Source organism: Lynx rufus, unplaced genomic scaffold, assembly GCF_022079265.1.
Source record: "Lynx rufus isolate CCGP_SWC_20201006 ecotype Redwood Valley unplaced genomic scaffold, mLynRuf1.p SCAF_7, whole genome shotgun sequence".
Taxonomy (NCBI): domain Eukaryota; kingdom Metazoa; phylum Chordata; class Mammalia; order Carnivora; family Felidae; genus Lynx; species Lynx rufus.
Genome location: NW_025814889.1, coordinates 99,288,984 through 99,314,994, shown reverse-complemented (window position 1 = coordinate 99,314,994; position 26,011 = coordinate 99,288,984). Strand labels below are relative to the sequence as shown.

The window sequence follows — 26,011 nt, the reverse complement described above, 5'->3', positions numbered from 1 at the left end:
TAAAGAAGGCTAGGGGATTGAGTACTCACACCCCCACACTGAAAGAATTACTCAGTATATAAAGATATATATATAGATATAGATATAGATATAGATATAGATATATATAAAGATATATTTCAATGAGAAAGTAAGTAAATCCATAGAGTGAGAGGGGCAGTAGTGAGCAAAGAAATGTATAAACATGTAATTCAATCTAAATAGGTATTGACTATTTTATTTTATTTTATTTTATTTTATTTTATTTTATTTTATTTTCTTGCTTATTCATCTTTGAGAGAGAGACAGAGTGTGAGAGGGTAAGGGGCAGAGAAAGAGGGAGATACAGAATTTAAAGCAGGCTCCAGGCTCTGAGCTGTCAGCATAGATCCAGATGCTGAGCTCAAACCCACAAACTGTGAGATCGTGACCTGAGCTGAAGTCGGACGCTCAACCGACTGAGCCACCCAGGTGCCCCAGTATTGACTTATAAATAAACATATATGTATGCATGTGTGTGTTATATTTGATTAATTTGAGGATATTTAAAAACAATATGTGATACTTCTATGCAGCATTATATTGAATGTCCAAACCATCAGGGTAAGAAAAAAAATTAAATGTTAAGGATTAAAAAGAAAGAAACAAAACCACCATTATACAGAGACTACATTCTTGATTATGTTAAAATCCCATGAGAATCCACAACTAAAATTATAAATTAATAAGAGTATCCACATATGCTGTTTCAAAGGGGCACATGCACCCCAATGTTTAGCAGTGATATCAACAATAGCCAAAGTATTGGAAAAAACCCAAATATCCATCGATGGATGAATGGATAAAGAATATGTGGTATATATGTGCAATGGAGTATTACTCAGCAATCAAAAAGAATGAAATCTTGCCATTTGCAACAACAACTGGATGAAATTAGAGTGTATTATGCTAAACGAAATTAGTCAGAGAAAGACAAATATCATATCACTTTACTCATATGTGGAATTTAAGACACAAACATATGAACATAAGGGAAGGAAGCAAAAATAATATACAAATAGGGAGGGGGACAAAAATAAGAGACTCTTGAATATAGAAAACAAACTGAAGGTTGCTGGAGGGATTGTGGGTGGGGGGATGGGCTAAATGGGCAAGGGACATTAAGGAGGCAAGGGACACTTGTTGGGATGAGCCCTAGGTGTTATATGTAAAGGGACGTATCACTGGATTCTACTCCTGAAATCATTATTGCACTATATGCTAACTAACTTGGATATAAATTAAAATAATAATAATAATTAATAAATAAATAAACAAATAAATTAGTTAATAAGAGTATCCTGAATGCTTGCTACATAAAATATTAGTATATAATGATCAATTACATTTTAAATTACCTACAATTCAGAAAATGTAACTTTAAAAGATATCATTTTAGGGGCGCCTGAGTGGTACAGTCGGTTAAGTGTCCAACTATTGATCTCGGCTCAGGTCATGATCTCACAGTTTGTGAGTTAAAGCCCCCCATCGGGCTCTGCGCTGATGGTGCAGAGCCTGTGGGATTCTCTCTCTCCTTTCAGTCCCTCCCCAGCTTGTGTGCGTGCGTGCACTCTCTCTCTCTCACTCTGTCTCTAAATCAATAAACTAAAAAAATTAAAATAATAAAAAAATAAAAGATATCATTTTAAAAAGAACACAATTTCTAGATACTTGGGGAAACCTACAAAAATGTTCAGAAGTGTATGAAATGTTATGGAAAGACATTACAGAAGACATAAATAAGTGGGGAGATTATATCATGCTTATGGATAGAAAAAGTCAATATCATATAGGTGTCAGCTTTTGCCAAATTAATTTTAAATCATGTGACACCTGGGTGGCTCAGTCGGTTAGGCATCCAACTTCGGCTCAGGTCATGATCCCACGGTTTGTGAGTTGGAGCCCCACATCAGGCTCTGTGCTGACAGCTCAGATCCTGGAACCTGCTTTGTATTCTGTGTCTCCCTCTCTCTCTGCTCATCCCCTGCTCATGCTCTGTCTCTGTCTCTCTCAAAAATAAATAAACATTTAAAAAAAATTTTTTTAAATTAATTTTAAATCAAATCCCAATCCCAGTAGCTGTGTGTTTGTTTGTGTATGTGCATGTGTGTGTGTATAACTAGATAAATTATTTTAAACATTTCATTAACAAAGGAACAAGAATGACTCAAGCAATTTTTTAAAAGGACAAGATGCAGAACATCTTCCTAGTAGATATCAATACTTACTATTTAAAAAAAAAGCATGGTGTTCGTACAGGGATAGATATAAATAAACCAATGGAACAGACTAGAAAGCCCATATTGGAAACTTTAAAGTAAATTTCTGTTTAGAGTTTATTTAATTGTGAAATATTTTAAACATACAAAAAGTTATAGAAAAAACATAATAGTCACCTAGTACCCACTAACTAAAATATTATAGAGAATGCAATTGCAGAGCCACCAGAAATGACAGTTTAATCATTTGTTTTGGGACAACTGGTTTTCCACTTGTAAATAATATAATTGATTCCCACGTCAGACCACACACAAAAATCAATTAAGGTGAATTAAAACAAAAATGTAAAACTAAAACCCTGAACACCTTAGGGGAAAAGATGAGACTATTTTATAATCATATTTTATGAAGAAGAGAAAAAATCTTAAACAAGACACAAAAATTAAAAATCATAGAGTTTTACAAATTAGATTGTATTAAAATTTAAAATGTCTATTCATTAAAGGACACCAATAAAATGAAAAGAGAAGCTACCTACGGTGAGAAGCTGTTTGCAACACGATACCATTTTATGACTATTCTATTGATGAAATTTAAAGGCTGGATATTAAACTTGGTGAGAATGTGAAGAAAAGGGAATAATTATGCATAGCAATTTGGTAATACAGTAAAACCTTGGTCTGTGAGCATAATTTGTTCTGGATACATGCTTGTAATCCAAAGCACTTGTATATCAAAGTGAACTTCCCAATAAGAAATAATGGACTCAGATGATTTGTTCCATAACCCAAAAATATTCATGTAAAAATGATTACTGTAATAAGATACAAGACAATAAAGAAAATGCAAAATATAAAGAAAAATAAACAAATTAGCCTGCACTTACCTTTGAAAACCTTGTGGCTGGTGTGAGGGAGAGAAGAGAGAGGAGGGTTATTGGCTAGGACAATTTACACTACCACTAATGGAATCACTACTATCTATCAGCTCCATGGACTCTTTTTCTTTTAGTGCGACTTTAACAAGGAACCTATCCAATGGCACTTGCTTTTGCCTCTTTTTGAGGATTTTACACAAATGTGACATTGCATTGTCGTTAAACGGATTCATCGCTCATACTGCTATAGCCTTATTCGGATGGTGCTTTTCTACAAAATTTTGCACTGTTTCCCTTATTTTACACATCTCCCTAATCTCATTTGAAGTGAGGGATTCCTCTGCCTTTTTTTTCCTCCTCCTCTGCAGACGAGATCTCCTCCACAACCTCTTGCTGTTGCTCACGATACAGATCCATCAGTTTGTCAGTGGTCAGCTCCTGGCCATGTTTCTCCACCAGCTCTTGAATGTCCTCCTCATTCGCCTCCAGTCCCATCGTCTTCCCCAAGTACACAATTTCATGGACAACTGGTGGCTCACGTTCATGAGCAAGCCCCTCTAAGTCATGTCCAAGAATGCAATCAGACCACAGTTTTCTCCAAGCAGAATTGAGGGTTCTCTTGGTGACCCCATTCCAGGCTTTATTGCAGACCTTGAGACAGTTCTCGTTGTGGAAATGATTTTTCCAAAACTCTCAGAGGGTAAGGTTTGTTCCTTTGGTCACCTCAAAGCATCGCTGAAATAGTGATTTGGTGTAAAGCTTTTTAAAGTTGAAAAATGACCTGCTGATCCATGGGCTGGAGGATTGGGGTGGTGTTGGGAGGAAGGAACTTGACCTTAATGAACTCGAATTCCTCCAGTAACTCATCTCCAAGGCCTGGAGCATGAGCAGGAGCATTATCCATGACCAGCAAGGCTTTGAGTGGCAGATTCTTTTCTAAGAGGTATTTCTTCACTGCAGCACCAAAGACCTCTTTGATCCACTCAACAAACAAGATACGAGTGACCCAAGCTTTGCTGTTGGACCTCCACATAATGTTTAACTGGGTCTTCTGTACCTTGCATTTCTTGAAGGCTCGTGATTCTTGGAATGATACATGAGCAGCGGCTTGACTTTGAAGTCCCAGCTTGCATTAGCACAAACCAAGAGACTGAAATGGTCTTTCACTGGCTTGTGACCGGGCATTGCATTCTCTTCTTCTGTAATGTAGGTCCTCTTTGGCATCTTTTTCCAAAAAAAACCCCATCCGATCACAGTTAAAAACTTCCTCCATAAGGTAACACTCAGAAACCATAAGCTTCTGGAACTCAGTAACAAATGCCTCAGCTGCCTTAGCATCTGAACTTGCAGCCTCTCCATGCCTCACAACACTATGGATGCCGCTTCACCTCTTAAAGTTATCAAACCATTCCCTGCTTGCCTTGAAGCCTTCTTTGTTTTCTGTTGATGTGCCTGGCCGTTCACTTATGAGGTCGGTGCACAAGGCCCTTGCCTTCTTGCAGATAAAGTTCTCAGTCACAGTATCACCTGCTAGTTGTTGCTCATTTATCCAAAGCAGGAGCACCTTTTCTACATCTTCCAGAACACGTGGCCGTTGCTTTGATATTCTCGTGACTCCTTTTGCTGCATCTAGCCCCCTTATTCTTCTTTCTTCTTTAAAAGTGTGCAGATGGCCAACATAGACTACTTATAAAATCTTGCAGTTTCGGCCACTCTCATACCTCGTTCATACTTCTCAATGATTTCCTTCTTAACCTCTACTGTAATCAGCTCCTTCTTCTTACTGCCTTTCCTTTCAAACTTCTTCTGCATGGCGGCCATTGTATATGCTTGCTTAGATGTTGACTACAGTACAGCATTAATAAACTTGTCATATACTGAATTTAATGTAACTGGCAATAGGAAGTAGAGGAAAGAGTCTATATATGCAGGCAGCCCAACCTAGAATGAAGCAAAGCATTCCTAAGCTTACTTTTGTATGGAAGAGCAAAGGAGTGTCCATAGGTGCTTTGAAGTGACAAAAAATAAAATAGTGCCAGTTGTGGGCACCTTCCAATGTTCTGAAAAACCCAATTTCTGCCAAATACTGTGGCAAAAAAAATATCCTTCTAAAATATTCTTATTCCCTAATCTGGGCATATTACATACATTACCCAAGTGTTAAAGCTATGCTTGGTACAAAACTTTGATCACTGAAAGGATGAAACCATGTTTTCAGTCCTGATGCACATCTACATCCCTGTGTGATGCTTTCTCTGAAGATGGTGGGGGTTCAGAAAATGGACAGGATAGAAGTTAAAATAGGTGGCAGATAAATCTAGTCTCTTAATAAATTGAATCACTGAAAATGTCAAAGGGCACAGACATAAATTATTGTTATTAGCCAAATCAGCATAAAGCACAGAGTTGTGGATGCCAGAACTGAATTTATGTTTGGAGAGAGTTCAGTTTACTTTTTTTTTTTTTTAATGAGGATGCAGGGGAAGGAATGGAAAGCAGGGGCATTTCAATGATTGTTGTCTCCCTCAGTCATCCTTCAGTGCCCCTTGTTTAACATGGAGGCCAGCAGCCTTGAATGCACATGCTAAAGGGATAACTGCCTGCTAAGGACTGATGGGCTTTTCCTATTCACTCACCATAAACTAGATTTAGGAGTTTCTTTCTGTGGGACAGATAAGTGCCTCAAAGGTGGCTACGGCACAACTGATTAAAGACAGTGTGGCTGAATAACAATTGAGGCTGCATTGGTTCTCTGCCATGTAACACAAGACTCTCAGGCCTCCTGGATCCCCTCCTCTGCAGCCCTTGTCTCTCTCACAGCATCTGGCAAAGAAAACTACAAGGCCCTCTGGATTCCCCCACTCCCAGCCTGTGTTTACTTCTGGGATGGCCCTTACCACTTGTCACATAGCGTGTGTCTTTGGAGCTCTCTGTTTATGGATTTAGGGCTCCCTTAGGGAAGCATATGCACATAACTTGCTCAACGTAGACCTACGGTGTTTGAGAAAATATACCTGTTAAATGGATACTATAAAAAAGAAATTAGAGGATCATATATGAAAAGTTCTTATCTATTCTAATTTAGTAATCCTGGAAGACACTTACACACATACAAACACACAATGTGAGTGAACGTATTTTTGAAAAATCTTTTTTTATATCAATGTCTCTGTTACATTCTCCCCAAAATCAATGTAGCATTCTATATTTCTTTCTTAAACTGTTCTAAATGGTGACAAAACTTAGTTAAGGATGAAAGTGAATTTTGTAATTAGCTAAGAACCCCATGGAGTTCATTTTAATCAAAACATAGCACAGCAATCACATGGTTAATTAAAACCTCATACTTAGAAGATAAAATGCTATGAAAAAAACAAAATGATTTTTTTAAGTAGGCTTCACGCCAAACATGGCACTTGAATTCACGACCCTGAGATTTAGAGTTGTGTGCCCTACCAACTGGGCCAGCCAGGTGCCCCCAAAACAAAATGATTTTATACCACCCAAACACATATAAGCATATTCTGATCAACTTCAGGATCCTGCTAATTACAGGATTAATTATATATGGTCAGCATTATTATTAGAAGTTGATCAGTAGGATGACATTCATCTATGAGAAACAAAAACCCAGTAAACATTTAAAATACCAACTTTCATGTAGATTGTACACAGTTGAGACAGCATCTCTAAAATGTCAGCAGATAATTAAATTTGTTCTCTTTTGCTCCATCAGCCTTAGTGATAACTTTCATCCTTATGGTTTCATGATGGCTGCTATACTTCCAGTCATCACAGGCATGTTCCAAGCAGGAAGAATGGAAGAAAGCAAAGCAGCAAAAAGCTCTCTTAGTCTCAAAGGCCTTCCACCTACGTGTCATAGGCCACAACTGAGCTATATAGCTACGCTGAGCTGAGAGAAAGGCTGGGAGTTGAACATATTCATTGTCTAGCCTCAATACTAGAAGAGGAAAGGGTTGGGAAAGGTATTGAAAGACCCATACTGCAGCATTAACTATGGAAGGTTTTTGCATATTTATCTTGAAAACTATGGAAAACATGTGAATGTTTCTACATCTCTGTAACTCATCCCTCATTTTGGTTATGAAGTTTCTAAGAAGAATAATTTGGGGGTTTTGCTAATCCACTTGGTTACCTCAGAGAGGAAATGATAGGATGTAACCTTTTGAGGTGGCACTTTGGGGGCATGTGACAGCTCACTATGAACCAGAAGACAGTAGTATTCACCACCCAGCTTGGTGCACACACAAAAAAGGGGGCCTTTGGGAAACGTGAAGTAAGACCATGTGGTGTATACCACCCAGACCTTACTCACAGGGTATTTCCAGTGGAAGTGAGTGAGCATCTCAGGATTCTGAATTGGAGCGTCACAGCTGCCACTTTAGGAATGTTCACATTGTTTGCACTTAGTCCCCAAGAAGTCCTCAAATTATTTTTTCAGAGAAAGCCCTTGATAATGCCGTTTGGGATTGGGGAGATTTGAATAAAATGTTAGCACCTTACCAATGGCAGGTGTGGTGTCTCGCCAGTGAGATGGGGGCCCCCAAGTGTAAGGCAATGATCTGGTGGAAGCCAGGGGCATGGGCAATGGAAGGATTCACCTGAGGCAGAACAGAGGAGGTAGAAATCAGTTGAATACACCGCAAGGGAGCAGTGGACAGGACAGCAGAGGAGAGACTGCATTGAGGCAGAGGGTGGGGGCTGCATTTAAAGTGAGAAGGTGAGGGGCGCCTGGGTGGCGCAGTCGGTTAAGCGTCCGACTTCAGCCAGGTCACGATCTCGTGGTCCGTGAGTTCGAGCCCCGCGTCAGGCTCTGGGCTGATGGCTCAGAGCCTGGACACTGTTTCCGATTCTGTGTCTCCCTCTCTCTCTGCCCCTCCCCCGTTCATGCTCTGTCTCTCTCTGTCCCAAAAATAAATTAAAAAAAAAAAAGTTGAAAAAAAAATTAAAAAAAAATAAAATAAAGTGAGAAGGTGAGGAGGTACGGGAACAGAATGTATGGAGTTTTCCCTTTTTTGGTGACTGTGTCTAGTTGTAAGTAGTCCATTGGTAAGTTAGGGCCTATGGGTGTTTTGAGGTGGGTCACCTGATGGGCCTGTCTGTGTTCAGCCAGGTGGTCGCTGTGGGCCCTTTGGCCTTGATCAAGACTCTATTGCTCAAGCCTGTTGCCTAAAAGTGGCCTCTACAGAAGGGACCTTTAGAATTCATTGAGCCCAAGCCCTCTTACTTCATCTGAGGAAACTCAAGACCAGGAAATCAAGTCCTTTGCACTGGGACATCCAGATGAGGACCACTTTGGTACCCTTTTCTGTTTTAGCATTTGGAAGAATTAGGAACACTCCTACAGTGTATTCCCCGTAGCACAGTGTGCTTCCTGTACTTGACTATAAACATTTGTTTAGTGTCCTTCACCTCTGCACTGTAAACTCTCATGCAGGTAGGGACTATGTCTGTCTTAAATGCACTATTTCTAGGGCTTGGTGCAATTTTGCAGATAGAGTAGGCACTCCATATATTTTTTATGGAATTGCTATTAAAGAAGAAAGAAGAGGAGGGAAAGGGGGGGAGGAGGAGGAGGAGGAGGAGGAGGAGGAAGAGAAGGGATGATAATGACAAGATGCAAATGGAGTCATTGTACCCCCACCCCCCCAGCAAATCAAGACTTAATTATAGTTTCAACCTATCCCAGGAATGTGCCCATTAAACAGTCAATCTGGAATTTTCTGATTGGTACTAGTGAGGTAATCTGCATGATAAAAACCCTGCAATTCCCCTCCCAACAAAAGAAGACTGTTCTGGTCTGAAACAACCCTTTCTTTTCTTTTGCTAATACTTTTTTTTTTTTAATTGTTTGTTAATGTTTATTCATTTTTGAGAGACAGAGCATGAGTGGAGGAGAGGCAGAGAGAGGAAGACACAGAATCTGAAGCACGCTCCAGGCTGTCAGCACCGAGTCCCATGCGGGGCTCGAACTCATGAATCATGAGATCATGACCTGAACCAAAATTAACCTACGAGCCACCAAGGTGCCCCTCTTTTGCTAATACTTCTTTGCCCTACCCTCCTTCCTATGAAAACCTTCCATTTTGTACAACTTCTTGGAGTATCTCTGTCTTTGCTAAACTTGAGGTTCCCCAATCCATGAATCACTAAATAAAACAAATTAGATCTTCAAATTTACTCGGTTGAGGGGGCACCTGGGTACAGTGCCTCAGTTTAAGTTAAGCAATGGACTCTCAAGTCATGATCTTACTGTTCGTGAGTTCGAGTCTGTCCCTCTCCCCCCCCACCAGAATTCTATCTCTTCCTCTCTACCCTTCAGTGTTATAAATACATACATACATACATAACAAATTTACTCAGTTGAATTTTGCTTTTTAACAGAATGCATAAATTAAGGACTAGATGGCCGAAAAAATGATAAGCAACACTTGATAGAGATTATGATCTTTTTTTCCCTAATCACCAGCATTTTTAAGGCTATTGTTATATTCTGGTCATCTGCAGAAATTGGGTAAAGAGCCAGTACTGTATTAGACTATGGAAGATTTTCCTACCTATGCCATTCCTGACCCCCTCAATAACCCACTTTCCCAGGACCAAGGAGCATTTAAGTCCTTCCTGTTTGTGAATCTGGGAATGAATGGAAATAGATGTATTTTCACTAAAATGTTCTGCTATCTGAGAAGATATTGGTTACCTGACAATAGTATAGACCCAGAAATTTTTTTTTTATTTTTAGAAAATGTTTATTTATTTTTGAGAGAGAGACAGAGTGTGAGCTGGATAGGAGCAGAGACAGAGGGAGACACAGAATCTGAAGCAGGCTCCAGGCTCCGAGCTGTTGGCACAGAGCCTGATGCAAGAGTGAACTCACAAGCTGTGAGATCCTGACCTGAGCTGAAGTCGAATGCCCAACCGACTACCCAGGCATCCCTAGACCCAGAAATTCTAAGTGGACATTTTAATGCATTGCTAAGGAGACTATACTAGTATCAGTCATGATGCTAAATCCTGAGGATTCTTCACTGAGCCATCTGGGGTGGTACAGAGTGTGTAACCAGTTCACATGGTCTCTTACCTTATAACCGACATCGAGCAGGAGCCCAGTGATAAAAACACCGTTTTAATTTTTGCCACATCCTTGGGGTCTGCTGTTTACTTTGTTTTCAATGGATTACTTTTGGGAGATGCTCTCAGCATTTTTAAGGTTACAGAGATAGTTGTTCTGTTCAATTTTATTCCAAACTGAAATGCTGTTCAGTCTGCTGGGGGCTAGAGAACATCTCAGACTGCAGATGGCCTGGTCATCCAGGCACGTGAGTAGTTGGGAATCTGTCATTTGTTACCCAAGGTAGGAGTGCACTCCAGAAAGAGGAATCACTTGTTGCTACTTCTAAATCTGTTTATAAATCCTTATATTCACTGCAGGATGAGGCACCATGCAATTAGAAATGATACAGATTTTAAAAGATCAGAAAGGCTATTTCAGCAACTCCTGAACACAAATAAAGCTCTCCCTAGCGGTTAGAGAAGAAAACGATTGAATCCTCTTAAATCCTATGTTTTCTAACCACTTGAGATTATCCTATACATCGAATATTATCATTTTATTTTCTCTAAAATTACAGTTTAAGACAAATGGCTCTTAACATTAAACTGATTGTTCTAACTACAATTTTATCTCATTATCATTTGTTTAATAATACTAGTGAATTAGTCATTATATACTCTTATCTTGACAAATAAAGCCCATGCTCTAAAAATCATAATTATCTTATTTGAGTTTTTCAAAGTCTGTGTCAGTAATTCCTCGACCACTTATTCCACAAATACATGGTAAACATAAAAAAGAACAAAAATTATTCATTTGTGTCATATTTTTTCTCTCTACTATTACCTTTTGTTCAAGACACTTTTTTTTTTTTTTTTTTTTGAAGTTTCTACCCGGGTCCCTTTTATACAAGGACGTATCTCGTTAATATCATGGGAACTTCTAATGAGTTTTCTATAACATGTAACTGGGGCGCAAGGATGCAACAGCACCTGGCCCTGGGTGGGGGGGGGGGGTCCCAAATAGACCAGCTTCTGCCATTTGCCACCGACAGAATCTAAAGGCAGAGGGACGAGCGGTAGTGAAACAAGAAAGGAATTTACTTCTGTGAGGCCATCACCGAGAAGACGGCCGACTAACAACTCAAAGACTGTCTCCAAAGTGCTGAAAATACTTACAGGTTACATAAGGAAAACATGGGACAAAGGTCAGTGGATACGTGCAGGTGGGCAGTGAGGGTCAGGCTGATCCTTGTCTTGGAGTCAATCACACAGGGTCTTGCTGGCATCAGGGCACTCCCTATTGCTTGGGGGGATAGTTCACATTCCCATCACAGGATGCTTTGTCCCCTGGGATTTTTGCCTTGGTTAAAGATAAGCCGGAAAGAGCTTAATCAGGTAGAAAGTATAAACCGAGATCAAAATGGAGGTAAGTAATTGAAGTCCTCTTTCAAACAGACATTTTGAAATTAGCTCTTCTGGCATTAGTTGGACCTACAATTTGTAGAATGAGTCAAGTTTGCTGCGCCTTTTCTGTCCCTCTGACTCTTCCACGCTAGCAAATTTTGACACTGCATCATCCATTTAAAATTAGTAAGTTTCCGGGGCATCTAAAGGGCTCAGTCAGTTAAGCGTCCAACTTCAGCTCCGGGCATGATCTCGGGGCTCCTGAATTCGAGCCCCGAATGGGGCGCTCTGCTGTCAGCACAGAGCTGGCTTTGGATCCTCTGTCTCCAGCTCTCTCTCTGCCCCTCCCCCACTAGCGCGCAGGCGCTCTCTCTCTCTCTCAAAAATAAACATTGGGGCACCTGGGTGGCTCAGTTGGTTGAGAGTCTGACTTCCGCTCAGGTCAGGATCTCGCGGTTTGTGAGTTTGAGCCCTGCCTAGGGCTCTGTGCTGACAGCTCAGAGCCTGGAGCCTGCTTTGGATTCTGTGTCTCCCTCTCTCTCTGCCCCTCCCCTGCTCATGCTCTGTCTCTGTCTCTCTCTCAAAAATAAATAAACATTTAAAAAATTAAAAAAATAAAATATTAAAAACATTTAAATTAAGTTAATAAGTTTCCAAAATAGTGACTCTTGAAAAATCATAATAGATGCTCAGCTGTTGCCAGTGTTAATAGTGGCCAAATAAGAAATTTATCTCAGATGAAAGCAGAGTTTGAAAAGCCACTATTTAAATAAAAATACATGCAATTCTAGCAATAGTGATTGTTCTAGTTTGTTTGGGTTTCTATAACAATATACCATAGACTGGATGATTTATAACAACAAATATTTATTTCTCACAGTTCTCCACCCTGGGAAGTTCAAGATCAAGGCGCCTGCAGATTCAGTGTCTGGTGAGGGCAGCTTTTCTGCTTCATAGACAGCTAGCTATCTTTTTGCTGTGTCCTCACAAGGTGGAAGGGGGAAGGGAGCTTTCTCTGGCCTTTTTTGGAAGGTCACTAATCCCATTCTCCTGGGTAGACCTAATCATCTCCCAAAAGCCTCACCTTCTAATATCATCACCTTGTGGGTTAGGATTCAACATACGAATTTTGGTGATGGGAGGAGATACAAATATTCAGATTATAGTGATCTTCACTTTTCCCAAATTTTAACTAAAGGCAAATAACCTCTTTGGGAAGGAGCTACACTCAATTAGCTCATGCAGGCTCCGTGTTAATTGCAGTACGTATTTGTGTATGTGTGTGTATATGTATATGTACGTATATATGTGTATAGTTTAATTTTTATTACAACCAATCATGTAAAATGTTATTTTTCCTACTTTACAATTGAGAAAATGGAATGAAGAAAAATTAAGTAACTTGACCAAGGACACACTACCAACAGATTACAGAGCTGGGATTCAAATGCAGGCCCTGGTCTTTTAATCCAGTATCTGCTCATTCAGCAAAAGGAAAAATTTTAATTTTTTTATTTATTCTGAGAGAGAGAGCATGAGTGGAGGGAGGGCAGAGAGAAAGAGAGAGAGTATCCCTAGTAGGCTCTACACTGACAGCGTGTTAGCCCAATATGGGGCTCGAACCCACAAACCCATGAGATCATGACCTGAGCTGAGATCAAGAGTCAGACCCTTAACTGACTAAGCCACCCAGGTGCCCCTTCAGCAAATATTTATCAAGTATGTACGATGGAAGGGATATTGTGTGAGAGGATGAAGAGAGGAGAAAGTAAGTCAGAGTTCCTGCCTTCAAAGAAGTCACCACTGATTTTAAAAGAATATGGAAGTGCCTCAGCAGTAGACTTGTAGGATATCACAGAGAACCATGCTATGTATGAAAGAAGAGTGGTTTTCTGCTTGGAATTTTCTTATGGGAAATGCCCTTTCTTCAGAGGAAAATCAGCCACTGAAACTTCCAGACACTTAAGACTATAAAATATACAGTTCCTTGTTTCTTTCCTAATTCAAACACTTTCATTGAGTGCAGCAATGGCCATGTCTCCGGGACTGTGTTAATAAACAGGGTGCAGGCCAGCACACCTGTTCCTCCAATGCTGGTACATTCCGTCTTTACCTCCTCCATAGCTGATAGAGTAGGAGGAAAATCACCTCCCTTATTAGATTTGTTTCAGTGTTAGCAAAGTTAACAGACATAAAGTCCCAAATGGGAAGGCACTCCCCCAAATCCTGAGTTGTGAGTATACACTCATACCAAGAAACTGCTAATTAGGTTGCCAACAATTAAACTGAACTGCAAGTAACTCAGAGGGGTTATTTTTTCTTCCTTCCTTCCTTCCTTCCTTCCTTCCTTCCTTCCTTCCTTTTCTTTCTCTCTCTCTTTCTTTTCTTTTTCTGTTCTGTTCTTTTCTGTTCTTTTCTTTCTTCTCTCTTTCCTTTCCTTTTTTTTCTTTTTGTCTGTTAGTTTATTGCTGATGGATCAGAAAGGCAACCTTAGAAAGACAGTGGCAATGCTATCCACATTACCCCCCTTCCAATTACAGTATCATTAACTGAAATAATCTTCTTGTTATGGTTGTTGTTATTTGTCTTCTCCAATTAGGAGGTAAGCACCATGATATCAGGGACCTTAACTTTCTCATTTAGCACTATGTAGTCCATGCCTAAAACTGTGACAGGTGTATAATAAACAATTTATTTGTTCAACAAATATTTACTTATTTGTTATTTTTTAAAAAATGTTTTTTCATTTTGAGAGAGAGAGAGTGCATGCAAGTGGAGGAGGGGCAGAGAGAAGGAGAGAGAGAGAATCCCAAGCAGGCTCCATCCTGTCAATGCACAGCCTGACTCGGGCTGGAACTCGCAGACTGTGAGATCATGACTGAGCTGAAATGAAGAGTCAGACACTTAGCCGACTGAGCCATCCAGGTTTCCCCAACAAATATTTATTGAGCATGAGTGAGTGAGTGAAGGAAGGAATAAGTGCTCTAATTTTATTAGGACTTTTATGACACTAAAAACTGTATCCTCTAAAAAGGAATTACCCCTCCATTTTACCAAAATATTTATTTCTCATTTCATTTCTCTGAAGGAATTTTCTGTCATTTAGCAAAGACAGGGCATTAAGAGATATATGACCCTATTTATTTATTTATTTATTTATTCTTTTTTAATTTTTATTTTTTATGTTTTTAAATTTTTTTAATATAATTTATTGTAGCTAACATAGAGTATACAGTGTGCTCTTGGCATCAGGGGTAGATTCCCATGATTCATCGCTTACATACAATACCCAGTGCTCATCCCAACAGATGCCCTCTTCAGTGCCCATCACCCATTTTCCCCTCTCCCTTGCTGCCTCCCCCATAAACCCTCAGTTTGCTCTCTATATTTAAGAGTCTCTTATGGTTTGCCTCCCTCTCTGTTTGAAACTATTTTTTACCTTCCCTTCATCATCTTCTGTTAAGTTTCTCAAATTCCATATATGAGTGAAGACTTACAATATGTCTTTCTCTGACTGACTTACTTCACTTAGCATAATACCCTCTAGTCCTATTCACATTGTTGGAAATGGCAGGATTTCATTCTTTCTCATTGCCAAGTAGTATTCCATTTTATATATAAACCACATCTTTATCCATTCATCAGTTGATGGACACTTGGGCTCTTTCCATAATTCTTCTATTGTTGATATGCTGCTATAAACATTGGGGTCCATGTGCCTCTATGAATTAGCACTCCTCTATCCTTTGTGTAAATTCTTAGTAGTGCTATTGCTGGGTCGTAGCATAATTCTATTTTTAATTTTTTGAGAAACCTCCACACTGTTCACCAGTTTGCATTCCCACCAACGGTGCAAGAGGGTTCCCATTTTTCCACATCCTCGCCAACATCTATTGTTTCCTGAGCTATTAATTTTAGCCACTCTGACCAGTGTGAGGTGGTATCTCAATGTGGTTTTAATTTTATTTCTTTGATGATGAGCAACATTGAGCATCTTTTCATATGACTGTTGGCCATCTGGATGTCTTCTTTGGAGAAGTGTCTATTCATGTCTTCTGTCCATTTCTTCACTAGATTATTTGATTTTGGGGTGTTAACTTTGGTAGGTTCTTTATAGATTTTGGATAATAACCCTTTATCCAATTTGTCATTTGCAAATATCTTCTTCCATTCAATCGGGTGGCTTTTAGTTTTCCTGATTGTTTCCTCTGAAGTGCAGAAGCTTTTTATCTTGATGAGGTCCTAATAGTTCATTTTTGCTTTTATTTCCCTTGCCTTCGGACACGTGTCAAGTAAGAAGTTGCTGTGGCTGAAGTCAAAGAGGTTGTTGCCTGTTTTCTCCTCTAGGATTTTGATGGGTTCCTATCTCACATTTAGGTCTTTCATCCATTTTGAGTTTATTTTTGTGTATGGTGTAAGAAAGTGGTCCAGGTTCACTCTTCTGCATGTTGCTGTTCAGTTGTCCCAGCACGATTTACTGAAGAGACTCTCTTTTTTCCATTGGATACTCTTTCCTGCTTTGCCAAAGAATAGTTGGGCATATATTTGTGAGTCCAATTCTGGGTTCTCTAATCTATTCCATTTATATGACCCTATTTTAAATGTTGATAATGGTTTCAAATATCTATTCCTGTGTAACAAACATCCTGAAAACATAGTGACCAAACACCACCAAATATTCATTAATTTTCCTATTTCTGTAATTAGGCTGGACAGTTATTTTGCTCCACACGGTAGGTACTAAAGCTGAAATGTCTAAGATTGCTTCTTCATGTTTTCATGTCCAGAACACAAGCAATGTTGACTGGAACATCTGAGAGCTGGCCCTGGGCATCTCTGTGTCTGTGTCTGTCTCTCTGTCTCTGTCTCTGTCTCTCTCTCTCTTCACATAGCTAGGTTGGACTTCCTCACAGTGAGGTGGTCTAAGGGTAGTTGAACTTCTTACCTTTCAGCTGTCTTCCAAGAAAGAGAAAGCACAAACTGCCACTCTTCCTGAAGGCTTGACTTGGAATTAGCAAAGTCCTATCCACAGTATCCTATTGGTCCAAGTAAGTCACAGGGCCAGACCAGATTCAGTGCGAGAAGGAATAGGCTCAATCTCTTGATGTGAGTGGCATCCTTATATAAAGAGAGAAGGTGTCAATGGTGGCTGTCTTTGGAGACTATAAACCACAATAATGAGGTGGTTCTCCTAAGGTTGCCTACCTAACTACATTGGAAATGCTGTGACTATGTAGAGGTATGTACCAGGCAGGGATGATGAACAAAGCAGTGTGTGGGATAGGAAGGTATGGCCTCCTTGCTCCTAACTTATGCTGCTGACATGTTGACATTACTTCATTGCTTTGGTGTGGCAACAGCTCCAGCCAAGTCACTACTGCCAAATACTTGCCCATCTGTCCTCAAATATGACTAATTGCCATTATAATGATTCTTCAGCTTTATTAAACACCTGCCTTCTGCAAAACCAAATGAGATTCACAAAGACTTCTTCATTAATCATTGCAGCATCCCTGATGAGAGCTTGAAGGAAGTAGGTGTATTCTCATTTTAGAAATGAAGAAAGTGCAACAAAGTGAAGCTCTAAGAAGGTTATCCAACATCGCACAGCTGGTTGACTAGAATAAAGGGGAGGGGCAGTGTGTGTGTATTAGACAGAGACAGGGACAGGGACAGAGACATACAGAGAGACAGAATGAGAGGGAGAATGAGAGAGAAAAAGTCCTCTCTGGGAAGGCAAGAAATAGAGCCATCAAAATCTTTTCTTCAGGGTGCCTGGGTGGCTTAATTGGTTGAGCATCCAACTCTTGATTTCAGCTCAGGTCATGATCTCACGGTTCATGAGATCAAACTCCTTGTTGGGCTGTGCAATGACATTGCAGAACCTGTTTGGGATTTTCTTCCTCCCTCTCTCTCTGCCCCTCCCCCACTCTCTCTCTTTCTCTCTCAAAATAAATAAATATTTTTTTAGAAATCATCTTTTGTTTTCCAATGCTATATGACAACCACTTAAGTGTCTTAACATGCTAACTGATTTCCAGAAGCAACAAACTTCTGCTATAATCAAACACTATGTCTTGCCCCCCACCCCCCCCCCCGCCAAAATCATTGTAATGAGATTTAACCTGTATCAGATTCAAATCTGTTTTGTTTCCTTTTTTTTTTTTTTTTTTTAATTTTTTTTTCAACGTTTTTTATTTATTTTTGGGACAGAGAGAGACAGAGCATGAACGCGGGAGGGGCAGAGAGAGAGGGAGACACAGAATCGGAAACAGGCTCCAGGCTCCGAGCCATCAGCCCAGAGCCCGACGCGGGGCTCGAACTCACGGACCGCGAGATCGTGACCTGGCTGAAGTCGGACGCTCAACCGACTGCGCCACCCAGGCGCCCAATGTTTCCTTTTAGCTATACTGGCCCTTCTGCACTGATGAGTATAAGTTTCAAAGTTCTGTTGTGCAGATTAGATGAAAAGACATAGCACATAATGTGTGAGTAGTGGCTTATAATAGGCATCCAGTAAGTGGGAATGGTTATTATCACAAGTCTTTATTTTTTTTTTTAAGAAAGAGTGAAAGAGTGTGTGTGTGTGTGAGAGAGAGAGAGAGAGAAAGAGAGAGAGAGAGAGAGAAAGTGAATCTTAAGCAGGCTCCATGCTCAGTGTGGATCCTAGTGTGGGGCTCAGTCACACAAACCGTGAGATCATGACCTGAACTGAAATCAATAGTCAAGCACTCAACCTACTGAGCCACCCAGATGCCTCTATCACAAGTTTTTGGATCTTAGGAATACTAATATGTTAGTTGAAATAGGACTTTTAAAAGCCTTCTCTCTTTATTCTATACCTAGTGATTTTAAGAAACAACAGAGTTGATTAATAGTTACTAGGTCTGCATGTTATTAAATGCAGCTGAGTTTGTACATTCAGACCTAATCTGTGTGACCTTGCACCAGTTGGTTAATATCTCTGGGCATTAGAATCCTCATCTGTAAATTAATGGAGCTGGACCAGATCATCTCTAAGGTTTTTTCCATCTTGGACATCTGCAGTTCCATGGAAAAAGCAAAAGCCTTTCAATTCTTTATTCAAGCCATCATCTATGAACATTTTGCCCTCTAGTGGCAAGAATCAAGGAAAACTATTCCTCCTGAGAAGAAGTTTCGCATCCACATCCCTATTGAAATCTGATAAATATATATATATATATATATATATATATATATATATATATTTGGTGAACACTTGTGCTTGCCTCAATATTGTTCCAGTTATGTTTATATAAAAATTACCCCTGAAGTTAACAGCTTTCAACAACAAACATTTATGAAGTTTCTGAGGGTCAGGAACTTAGCTGGTGCTGCTGGTTCAGCGTCTCTCAGGAGGCTACAGTCAAGGAGTCAGGCACGCTCTGGTCATCTGAAAGCTTGATCAGGCAGGAGGATGTGCTTCCCAGCTCCCTCACGAGGCTGGTGGCAGGTGGCTTCAGTTCCTTGCCTTTTGGATCTCTCCATAGGGCTGCTCAAGACAAGGCAACTTGTCACCTTCTCGGGCAAGCTATCAGAGAGAGAGAGAGAAACCTGGACAGAAGCTCCCATGTCTTTTACATACTAATTCAAGTTATATACCATGGATGAATGAACTAGAATCACATAGATTCAATATGAATAAACCTCAAAACAAACCATGCCATTAAAAAGCAAGTTGTAGGAGTACATACAGCATACATATGTATATAAATTTGTATACATTTAATATATACCTTGTATGTATATAACTAATATAAAATACTTATATAATTAATGTAGTTATATACCAGTTTATTAATGTATAATGTGTACATATGTCATATGTAAAACATTTATTTAAAGCCCACTTTATCTTGCTTAGAGATTATGTGTGTGGAGTAGCCATATAAACAAAAATCTTCATGGAAGTGATAGACACCTGTCTTGGCATAAGTGATCACCTCTGGTGGAAGACGGGAGGGATGGGGTTAGGGAGGTGTACATAGGGGCTTTAACTGGCAGTATTTTATGTCTTAAATTTAATTATGACTACAAAAGTGTTTGTAGTAGGAGCGCCTGGGTGGCCCAGTGGGGTAAGCATCTGACTCTGGATTTTGGCTCAGGTCATGATCTGAGTGGTTCATGGGATTGAGCCCCGCGCCGGGCTCCACGCTCTCAGCTCGCTCTCAACTCAGCTTGGGATTCTCTCTCTCCCTTCCTCTCTCTCTGCCCCTCCCCCCCACACTCTCTCAAAATAAATAAATAAACTTAGAAAAAAAGGATTTGTTATATTAGTCTATCTGCATTTTAGTAAGTCTGATATGGTTCTTACAAACCAAAACATCTAGTTATTGTTTCTAGAAAAGAAAAGAGAGAAACAAGACTCTGGAGTGACTTCATTTTGCATATGGATGAGATTTTATTATACAAATATTTATGTAAATCTGGGGCCAAAATTCTAAAATGTTAACACTAATTAAATTTAGGCAGGGGGGTCTTGGATGATGGTTGCATTGTTCCTTTCAGTTTCCTTTTTTATTCTTTTCAAAATTAAAAGAAAAAATATAGCCATTTCCTGTAGGGAAATATGCTACATGAGAGAATAATATTATAAGAAGGGGTTATGCCAAGTCAACACAATTACAGCAGATCACTGTTTCAGTATCACCACATGTGACTAGAGAAGTATAAATCAACCTAACAGACCAGTCAATGCATTTTAGAATCCTCACAGCAAATATAGAGGGTAATTACGCATACATACACTAAATAAAATGTTAGTACATAATTCCTTCATCTATCTTGAGACTGGATCTAAGTAATTCTTTAAGTGTGCGGCTTCTTTTAATGGAATGGTGGCATGGGAATGAGAGATGGTGATGGATAAAACCTGAAAATCCATTAATCCCCTGTATAATTCGCTCTACTTAGTGTAGTACACATTGTGTGTTTTTGCCCCTCCAGCCAACATCCATTCTCCTTCTTGTGGCACAGCTCTCAACTACTCCTTAGAACTCATTCCTTCCCATTCCAGGCCCACATGGTTTATGTGGGTGTGGCCCACCTCTGGCTCTAGCATGTGATCCAGAACTGCTCACTGAGAATCTTCCTGGGACTTTGGATGGAATTCTTGGGGAAAAAGAAACTCTTCTTCTGTTGAGGTTTCATTCTGAGCTGCTGACAGATATCTTTGCTTTGTAATAAAGACAGCACAGAAAAAGCAGAGCCAAAAGATGGAAGGACACACACACACACACACACACACACACACACACACACACCCAGAATGCGCAGGGTGGGGGGGAGAGATCTTGAGATCATGATAAAGAGCATGAACGTCACTATGACATTGTTAAGGTACTAGGTCCAGTTTCTAGGTATGTAGGACAATAAATCCTCTTTTTCACATGTTTGAATTTCTATGACTTGCAGTGAAAGGAATCTTGAAAAGTATACTTACATGCAAGTACTAAAACATACTAAAACTCTAATTCACCCTCCCCTGAAGAACTCTAAGAGTGGGGGACCTGAGTGCTCATAAGATCAGATCCAAGCTTCTGAGACACTCCTCCCCTATTGCTTTAAGGCAAGGGTCCCTAACCTGATATCTTGACCCTCTAGGGGTATTATGAAAGAGTGTGACAGATATATGAACATCCCATCAAACTTTGGGTAAAATGATGTGGGTACCCAAATATATGTGCTTTTCTGGGGAAAGGGTCCATTGATTTCATCACATTAGTAAAGGGACTGGTAAACCAAAAGATATTAAAATCACTGATAGATGATCAAAAGCAAAAGTGCAGTGTTAAACTCTGAATTTCCATGTCTCTAAGTGTATCAGATAGCTTGACTTCTTTAATTTGAGATTTTGAAATAGTGGAGAAGCCATGTCACCATCTTGTTAACATCATGAAAAGACTTGTTTAAAGATAAACCCATTAAGTGCTTGAAATATGTCTTCTAAAAAGTTCCTTTCATTGGGGGCCATCTGTGGTTACCACCATCTGAAGGATGGGAGAGGCATATAGATTTAACAAATGATTAGAAATCCGCTTCCTAGAGAAGTTCAAATATTCCCTCGGTGTCCTGTAAACAAATAAAAGACTGTATTTTGTTTGTTCTATTTGCATAAAATAATAATCCTCAGCAGTATCAATACATTTCACGTGCCACTGATTAAATCTTGAATATTCATGTGTGCATTAAAAAGCCTTCTGTTGCTATGGTGGAACCTCATATTATGAAATGTGTTCCAGCCTTCCTTTAGGGAGAAGAATATTATAACTGAAAATTAAATCAAAGCTGTTGCTTATCAATAAGAACAATCAAGAAGAGAAAGAGGGGAGATTGCCTTGGAAATAGTAGCGGAGGCCCAATGAAATATTAATGTTCTGTGGGCCTGGGGCCCAGAGAGACTAATATTCAAGCAGTAATGAGTGTCTTTAGACCTCAAGCATCCACTGTATGTATCAGTATCATTGTTTGTTTGAGTAATGAGACAACAGAATTCCAGAATGACAGGGACAGAGTTGAGGGAAATGGAGCAGGATTGCCCACTGAGGAGCCCAGCATAATAATGAACAGCCAGCTGGAGACTTTGGCTTTTGATAGCAGGCAAGTTCTACTCTAGGTAGGTAAAATGTGAGAAATAACTTTGCTTTAATTGCATGCCTGGTTAGAAGTAAAGCCCTTACTAACCCTTTGAAGTAGAATCACAGAAATTAAGAATGTCTGCAGACCCAGGTTTCTCAGCCTTGGCACTATTGACATTTTGGGGCTGGATAATCCTTTGTTGTCTTGGGTCCTACCCCAGACCTACTGAACTATAAACTGGGGCAATAGGATCATCCCTCCACGTGATTCTGAGGTTGGCTAAAGTTTAAGAAACAGTAATCTAGGGGCCCCTGGGTAGCTCAGTTAGTTCAGAGTCCAGCTCTTGATCTCAGCTCAGGTCTTGATCTCAGGGTCTTGAGTTCAAGCCCCACATTAGGCTCCATGCTGGGTGTGAAGCCTGCTTAAAAAAAAAAAAAGAGAGAGAGAGAGAGAAAAAACCAGTAATATAACAACATTCTCATTTTACAACTGAAGAAACAGAGGTTGGTTAAGTGCTTACTCAAGCTGGGTGGCAACCAAAGCCATACATCATATCTCCATATCTACAGAGTTTGCTAAACAGGGCCTTGCAGGAAGAGGTTGATATGCTGCAAGGATATTTCATTCCAACACCATGACATATGAAACATTTTGCTGCACAGCAAACATTCCCAGACTGGCTGAATATGTTTCTCAAATTTGGTCTTTCTCCTAGATTCCCAGGTTTTCTAAGTTTTCATGCAGAATCCTTTACTTTTGCTGACATTATTTTTCTCAAGACTATTAATTTTTACCTATTTTGTTTAGTCTTTCTGCCTACTTCCTTTTTCTTTTTTAACTACCTTCATCCCTAAGGTAGCCAGCCTTAAAACCTTAATGTATAGCCTTCCAAATCCTTTTTCATTATACAATCACACACAAACATATTCATATATATGTACACATATGCATATTATTATTATATCTAGCACATAAAACCAAGTATTTAGAACAGAAGCTAAAGCATTATAGAGGCTCAATATTTATTGAATGAATGGTTTGCTTTATAAAAATTGGATAATTATATAAATCATATATAATTATAATATATAATAATTTTATTTACATTATACTGTTTCTGGCTTTTATTACTCAATATCTATAGGTAATCTCTTCATTAGATTTAATTAATTATTATGAATGGTTGCATAATATTTTACCACTATCAAAGTAACATCAATTTATTTAACTACATCTCTACTTGATTGTCAAGATGCTTTTACTTTTTTGTCACTATAAATAAATAATGGCTAACACTTACTGAGTATGTGCCACATGTGAAGCATTCTTTCTTAGCCTTTTACATGTATAAAGTCACTGAGTTAAGGTTATTTTTCCTGTTATAGGAAACTGAACAGGGGTGGGTAAGAAGCTTAACCAAGGTTATGTAGCCAGTGGGCAACAAATTCTTCAGTGTGGCCCCATTGTCCCTCTCACTGCATTACTTCTATACAAGCCAGTAATCAACACAGGTATACATACATCCTAATGGAATGGTGCTTTACTTCTAGTTGACAGTGTCCCACGAGTGGAATTACTGTGGAAGAATATGTGTATATTTTATAGCTAGATTGCTTTGCAAAAAGGCAGTGACAGTTTGCATTTTCACCAGCAGTGTAAAATACTCTTTTGCAGATTATCATTTAATATATATATTTATTATTTATTTCATTATGTGTGTGTGTGTTATTGTTTCTTTTTTGCCAATCTAGTGGGTGAGAAGTGATATTTCACTTTTACATTTATATGCTTTTTGGACACTAGTGGGGTTGAGCATCATATCCTTATCAGCTATTTGGATTTATTCTACTACAAGTCCATAGGCTACGGGGTGGGCCAGCAGACTGGAGATCCAGAGAATAGCTGATGCCACTCAAATTCAAAAGCTATGAGGCTGAAAACCCAGTTTCCCTTCCAACACATTTGTAACAGCTAATCCTTTTAGTAACTTTTCTGGAGATGCTAATGGTCAGACTGCCTGGACTTAATTTCTAACTCACCACTGATTAGTGACTGAGTTCCTTAAAATAACAGTAATAAAAATCTGCTTCACAGGGTTCCTGGGAACACTGGAAGAATTGCTTCTTACTTTATAACTTTTGCCTATTGTTATTTGGGATTTGTCATTGCTTTTTTAAAAAATATTTTATTTTTAAGTAATCTCTCCACCCATCATGGGACTTGAACTCACAACACCAAGATCAAGAGTCCCACGGTCTACTGACTGAGCCCGTCAGGTGCCCCAGGATTTTTTCATTGCTTTTTGAGTAAATTGTAAGAATATAGGGATGAAATCCTGGCCTTCCACTTATAAGACCCACAGAAAAAAATTTTTTTAACAAAATCATGTGGGGCGCCTGGGTGGCTCAGTCGGTTGAGCGTCCGACTTCGGCTCAGGTCATGATCTCGCGGTCCGTGAGTTTGAGCCCCGCGTCAGGCTCTGTGCTGACCACTCAGAGCCTGGAGCCTGTTTCAGATTCTGTGTCGCCCTCTCTCTCTGACCCTCCCCCGTTCATGCTCTGTCTCTCTCTGTCTCAAAAGTAAATAAACGTTAAAAAAAAAAAATCATGTGTCTTGGGACCTTCTGTACCTTATTAACACTCTGTTTTATATATGTACCTTATATACAACAATCTAGATTTTTATGAAAGACACACAATGGGTGAATTTCAAATAAATGTTCCGAGTTTCACTAATGCAAGAAATTCAACCTATCAAAGTCTTTCCCTATTCGTCCTACAGACAGTTTTAGAAATGACAAGCAATAAGATCAGTCATTAAAATAAGTTTCATCTTTAGCATGTCTAAGAATTTTTAGATTTTTAGAAATGTAAAAAACTGTAGTAGTGATGAACCTCACATCTTGAAGTCAGCCATATACAGTGCTGAGGTAGTCATTTTGGGAGATCTTAGGCTAGGTGAAATACTTCATAAGTGTCACTTAATTACTATCCCTCTGGCTTAGAAAGAGAAATACCAAGACCCCAGAAAATAACGATCAGAAACAAAGACTTTTAAAACTTATTTTACAAAAAATTATCAATCTGAGAGAGTTGTGTTTGTTTTAATGCTGTTTTAAGAATTAGAAATGCAGGGGTGCCTAGATGGCTCAGTTTAAGCATCTGACTTCAGCTCAGGTCATGATCTCATGGTTCCTGGGTACAAGCCCTGCCCTTGGGCTCTGCGCTGACAGCTCAGATCCTGGAGCCTGCTTTGGATTCTGTGTCTCCCCCTCTCTCTGCCCTTTCCCCCACTGGTGCACACACTCTCTCTCTCTCTCAAAAAGAAACATATAAAAATAAGTAAATTATTGGAAATGCAAATAAAGTGCCTGACCCAAAGTAGTCTCACAGTAAATGGTAGCTATTAACCGCCACTCCCGGCTGTCAAGGACCATGTATTTTCGTATTTGGATCTCTTCCCAACGCCTACTGCTTATTTGCGGATCGTAAAGATATTTATCGGATAAATGAGTGAATGACATCAGGAACAGACCAGTTGCACTCTGTGGCCAAATCCTGGAGTCCGGGATCCTAAATTAGACAGTGGGGCAGAAAGAACAATCTGGGTAAGAAGGCCTCCAACTTGCCCATAGTGCTGAACTACAATTCCCAGCATGCAACCAAACGCCATGGTTGCAGTGCATCCCGGAAAATAAATCTCCGGCTTTCCATTGGCCACGCAGGAGAAGCGCTTGTAGTTTGCACAAATACGCGCTCTCTAGCGTACGTACGCACGGAGATTGCGCAGATCTCCTCGTCTGAGCTCTGCGGAACT

At 39.6% G+C, this 26,011-nt stretch overlaps 1 protein-coding gene across 1 annotated transcript in view; it reads right to left on the bottom strand.

Moving 5' to 3' along the window:
• Positions 1-18,314: 18,314 nt before the first annotated feature.
• GLIPR1 (GLI pathogenesis related 1) overlaps positions 18,315-26,011 on the bottom strand; it is a 39,931-nt gene continuing 32,234 nt past the window's right edge. Inside the window, exon 6 of the mRNA XM_047067232.1 lies at positions 18,315-19,148. Coding sequence (XP_046923188.1) covers positions 19,132-19,148 — 17 coding nt within the window. The 3' untranslated portion in view covers positions 18,315-19,131. The remainder of the gene's footprint in view (positions 19,149-26,011) is intronic.